Source organism: Cololabis saira, chromosome 4 (assembly GCF_033807715.1).
Source record: "Cololabis saira isolate AMF1-May2022 chromosome 4, fColSai1.1, whole genome shotgun sequence".
Taxonomy (NCBI): Eukaryota; Metazoa; Chordata; class Actinopteri; order Beloniformes; family Belonidae; genus Cololabis; species Cololabis saira.
The window spans coordinates 19,956,997-19,962,236 of NC_084590.1; the positions used below are offsets into that span (position 1 = coordinate 19,956,997).

A 5,240-nucleotide genomic window follows, 5' to 3' on the forward strand; every position below is an offset into this window, starting at 1 on the left:
CTGAATTGACTTTCTTATATATGCATTTTTTTTTTAAATGTACATACAGAGCATAAACAAAATGATCAAATACCAACCATTTTATTTTTAATGAGGAAATTTCTCCAAAAGTTACAAATATTATTGTTGTGTTTTATTACAAATATTGACATCTATTCTGAGGTATTAATGAAACGTCTGTGGCATATCTTGGTCAAACTACCACACAGAGTACAAAAGCTCCCTTTTTAACCACGTCTGTTCATATCAGCCAGTTTCAGGGGGCGGAGTCAGACACTTGATTCAGCTCCACCCACTTCTTTTGCAGTGTGCCTTCATTTTATTTAAGTTACAGCTTTACACGAACGACATCAGAGATCAAGTAAATGCAAGAATTGTGAAATTGAATGAAGATAAAGATGGAAACTGGATTATTCCCTTCTGATCTGTGACGTAACAGTATCTATCCTACATATCTGCTTTCTGAATTACATATTTTCAGTCTCAGGTGGCCCTAAAGTTGTTATTTTAAAGGTTTTGAGTTCCTAATAACTTTGTTTCCCCTTTTTCCCCTTTAAGTTGATGCATCCTTTTCAGCCACTTACCTAATTATGCTACATCTCTGGATCAAACTCAAAGGGATACATTTTTCATTTCTATGCACTGACTCATCACAAAATTATCACATTCATCTTTTGATGCCATTATTAACTGTAGATGATGAAATCCCTAAATTCCTTGCAATTGTGCATGAAGAAGCTGCGTGGGGCTTAGTGCTTAGCACTGTTGCCTCACAGCAAGAAGGTTCCTGGTTTGACTCCTGGGCTCGGCAGGAGCCTCTGTGTGGAGTTTGCATGTTCTCCTCTTACTTGAGTGGGTTTTCTCATGGTCCCCCCAGTCCAAAAACATGCCTGTTAGGTTAATTGACAACTGTAAATCGTGTGAGCAGGTGTGGTTTGGTCTATAATGTGGCCCTGCGATACACTGGCGACCTGCCCAGGCCTGTAATGAGCTGGGACAGCTCCAGTAGTAGTTAGTATTTTCTTTCCCCAGCTTTTCTGGAACTTGTTGCAAGCATCAAGATTCAAAAACATTTGCAACAAAACAACTAAGCATAAATTTGAACATTGGTTATTTTGTTTTAGCAACCCTAAATTAAATATGGGTTGAAAAGGATTTCCAAATAATGTTTGATTAATTTACATTTTACATGACTTCACAATTTCATTGGGATTTGTACCAAAATTATATTGTGCTTTCATTCATCATTGATAGACTTTAGGACTATAAATGTGTCATTTTGAGTCTGATCTTTAAGTTTTACCCCTCAAATACACTTGTAAGTCTACATATGAAAATGTTCTTTAGATTCTAATATGCTACACAACACATTGCCTTTTTTTCCCCAAAGCGTAAAAAGCCTCATCAGCTCCACAGACCACAACAATAACCAAACAGTTAACACAAACTATTGTCCGTGAGGTGTTTATTCCTCCCCATTTGTAGCTTTCCAGCCTGTAACATAAAAGATGAAACAAAAAGAAGCAATTCACCTGGTGACTTTAATTTCTTATTTAGACACCTGGGAACCTGTTTGAGTGTAATGTGATCTTTTTCTCACATCCATGTCATTGTTTGGATAGAAACTTGACTGAAAGTCAATCTTTCTTTTTCCCCCGTGTGAGAATGCAACCATCAATGTATCGTCTCTCTGTAAATAGTCTATTGGAAAATGCTCAGAAATAAATGCAATGCTAATAGAAGCATCAGTGTCAGTTTGAAAATGAATCAGTGATACAAGTCTGGTTGTCAAACTTGGTGCCTTAACATATACCAACCACACACAGATGTATAAAGTATACTGTTGCTTTAATCGTTACAAAAAAAACAAGACAGATCTGGAGAAACAGATTCCAGACATTTGATCATGAATTTCATGAAGCTGAAATGCGACCTTTCAATCCCCTGGTAAACCCTATTCCTAACCTAAGTAAAAAAAAATTATTTGTTTAACCTGCCCGCAAATCCAATCCCACCCCGACAACCCTCATCCCTCCACTCTTTACTTGGAGCCGGTGGAGAGCAGAGCGATGAGTCCTGAGGAGGCGCTGATGGACAGAATGTAGTTGCTGGGAAAAGGTGGGTTAAGGAGGAACTTAATTTATAAATAAAATCACAAGACCACACTCAAACTACCAGACTGTGTGAATATAGCTTGTTGTTTAAAGCCAATGTTACACATAAGTGTAATGTATTTACCATTTTATCCTTTTATATACCAAACTTCACAATTGGTCCATTTTTATTTTCCCATTCAATTTACCCTAAAAATAATGATTTCTAACTGCTTATAGTTGGCTTTTAATAAAATGCTTACTCAAAGTTAAAAAGAGTGAATTGTGCCAACACGTGTGTTAACTCAGCGGGAATAGTAACCCGAGTTTATCTACTGAGGAAAAGATACATCAGGACAAAGTAGGTTATTATTAACACTGAACTCATCTGCGTGCAATTAAAAGGATACACAGTGGGGTTGAAGTTCTTCAGCAAGAAGAAGGAGGCGACGATGACGAGGACCAAGAAGAGCGTGTTGTTGTAGAAGATGGAAAAGGTGGTGGCCTCATAGTCAGCGACCTCATTCTTCTTCCAGAGGATCCTGGTCACAGGAATCAAAAACTCATGAATCCATTTCATCTGCATCTGTTATGAGTATGTACGGCCACAGACAAACTTTCTTCTTTGTTTATGTTTCGACACATCCCAATCTGGATTATGAGCTACATAAGCCCTTTAAGAAGGGATGTAAATGTCTTGTAAGACAGACTTCAACACTGAACTGCCAAATTAAGAGTTTCACCTCTCGTCTTTCTCCTTGCGGGACATCTTGCGGTTGTCTGCCTCGGACAACTTCCTGGTTACCTCCTTAGAAACGGCATCTTCACGTTTCTGTGCAACTCTGGATGACAAAGAAAAAAGCATTCAGAGGTTAAGACCAAGTACTCTAAAAACAGTTCTGCAAAGTATGGCAACCACGCAGGAAAAAAAACATAAATGTTACCCGTTTGCTCGGCTTCAGTTAAAGTGTAAAGATTAAATCATTACTTTCTTTCAAAGATTCCTCTATGAATGCTGTATTATGCGTCAGTTTGATTAGTTTCCAAAGGACATCAATGAAAGGAGTTACAATGACATAAGTGCACTACACCTCAGCAGGAAGAAACTGTTAACTTCTGAAGAAAATGTTAAGTGGTGTGGTTTCTTTTCCTTCTTACTTGTGTTTGAGTACAAACTTGACGTTCTTGTAGGCGAAAGCAACCAGGTAGGTGCTGACCAGAGTCATTACGCCATACAGAACCGCAGACTGGACCAGGTCCACGTGCCAGATCCTCCAGAACAGCCCTAGAAACACACACAAAACACAGTTTCATTCAACTGAATACATGGCTTCATGAAACTGAAGTCCACATGCATGGAGGTGGATTATTTTTTTAGTTTCACAGAGACAAAAAAAATTAAGAAAATTAAACACGCTGCTATTATTGCTGGACAGAGGTGTCAAGTAACGAAGTACAAATACTTTGTTACCTTACTTAAGTAGAAATTTTGGTTATCTATACTTCACTGGAGTAATTATTTTTCAGACGACTTTTTACTTTTACTCCTTACATTTTCACACAATTGTCTGTACTTTTTACTCCTTACATTTTAAAAACAGCCTCGTTACTCTATTTCATTTCAGCCTTTAAAAAAAAACTATCCAGTTAAATTGCTCCATCTGGATAGAGTGAATTTGGTTGTGGTTGTTTCAGATGTTCTTGTCCAGTTTTGTTCTTACATCCGTTCCCTCAGATTCCTGCAACTAAACTTGGATGTACATTCCAATAAAGGTTAGGATAAATGATAACATGCCTCTGAAGTTTGACTTTTTGCACCATTACAATACTTATAGGCAACTAGTCATCATACTGTATCTTCTGCTCTCTGAAACACATGTTAATGCTCAATAGTACACATATATGGTTCTTTAATATATTTGCATTCATTTTCAATGGTTTTTGTCCTTAATGGCTTTTTCCCCCCTTACATTACTTTTACTTTTATACTTTAAGTAGTTTTGAAACCAGTACGTTTATACTTTTACTTGAGTAAAAAACTTGAGTTGATACTTCAACTTCTACAGGAGTATTTTTAAACTCTAGTATCTATACTTCTACCTGAGTAATGAATGTGAATACTTTTGACACCTCTGTTAATGGATAAACATCCACATGAACGTAGTAAAAAGTCCTATTTTAAACCCATTACTAGGGCTTCTTCATGGATGAAAGATGTATGTAACAAGCTATGTTTTAAGTTTAATCAGAGTTTGTAGGTAAAGTTATTTCACGTGTGAACGAGAGAATAACTGAGGTCAAGATACTTCAGTATTGACTGAAGTTTGATCTCAGATTGAGCATTTTTTCGTTACTTTAAGGACATTCGTCCCTTTGTTGCTCATTATTGTTTCTCTACACAGCAACAGCATATACAGCTATACAGCTCATCACACCGTTATCTTCAGCCTTTATTGCTACACCACTCAACCTTTGGTAATTTGAGTATCTCTAAGAGTTATTTTCGGAGTAAACGCAGTAGTTATCTCATCTTTGAGCGGGTTTCCTCTCTTTCCCTGCGGGACTGGGCTGGCCTTTAGCCGGAGCTACTCACAGATCGGCAGCGCGGACACGATGAGCGCGTTCCCGTAGAACAGCGCCGTGGACTTGGCGGAGAGGTTCCTGCTGAAGTCCTGCAGCAGCAGGTCTTCCTCGGACTGCTGCTTGCTGCTGCCTTTGGGAGCCATGTGTGCAGAGTTAGCGGCGAGGAGGGTTGAGAGGTTCTGAGGTCCGGCAGGACTGACGGGACTGACACGTCGAGCTGCAGCGGAGCGACGCGTCAGCACTGCGCTGTTCTTCGCTGGTTCCTGGATGACCTGCCGCCGCTGCTGCTGCTGCCCCCTGCAGGCGGGGAGAGGAACTGCACCGGGGCCAGTTTACTGTAGTGCTCACTGGGAAAGGAAATAAACCCTAGGCCGGTGTTGTGCCAAAAAGAGATTGCCTGCCAGAATCTGATTTCTTCTGATTTTTGGCCGCGGGAGCGCGCACAGCAGCCCGTTGAGCGATAGCGCTAAAACGTCAGATTTTCAGATTATGAACCTCAAGAATGAGATCAAGTCGTATTTAGGCAGAAACAACTTTTATTAACTGTATTTGGCCTTCAATCAA

General features: G+C 39.3%; 1 protein-coding gene across 1 annotated transcript; it reads right to left on the reverse strand.

The window, feature by feature from the left end:
• Nucleotides 1-1,829: 1,829 nt before the first annotated feature.
• ssr3 (signal sequence receptor, gamma) lies at nucleotides 1,830-4,893 on the reverse strand. Its single transcript, XM_061719118.1, has 5 exons — nucleotides 4,687-4,893; nucleotides 3,252-3,378; nucleotides 2,837-2,935; nucleotides 2,504-2,635; nucleotides 1,830-2,108 (listed from the first exon to the last, which is right to left on the reverse strand). Exons 1-5 carry the CDS (start codon nucleotides 4,817-4,819, stop codon nucleotides 2,042-2,044), a joined length of 558 nt encoding a protein of 185 aa, XP_061575102.1. The 5' UTR covers nucleotides 4,820-4,893; the 3' UTR covers nucleotides 1,830-2,041.
• Between the last annotated feature and the right edge of the window lie 347 nt (nucleotides 4,894-5,240).

Coding starts and splice junctions, on each gene's coding strand:
- ssr3 (XM_061719118.1), bottom strand. CDS start 4,819: ATGGCTCCCAAAGGCAGCAGCAAGCAGCAGTCCGAGGAAGACCTGCTG. Junction 3,379..4,686: donor CGTGTCCGCGCTGCCGATCT/GTGAGTAGCTCC, acceptor GTGTGTTTCTAG/GGCTGTTCTGGAGGATCTGG. Junction 2,636..2,836: donor CGCAAGGAGAAAGACGAGAG/GTGAAACTCTTA, acceptor TCCTGTGACCAG/GATCCTCTGGAAGAAGAATG.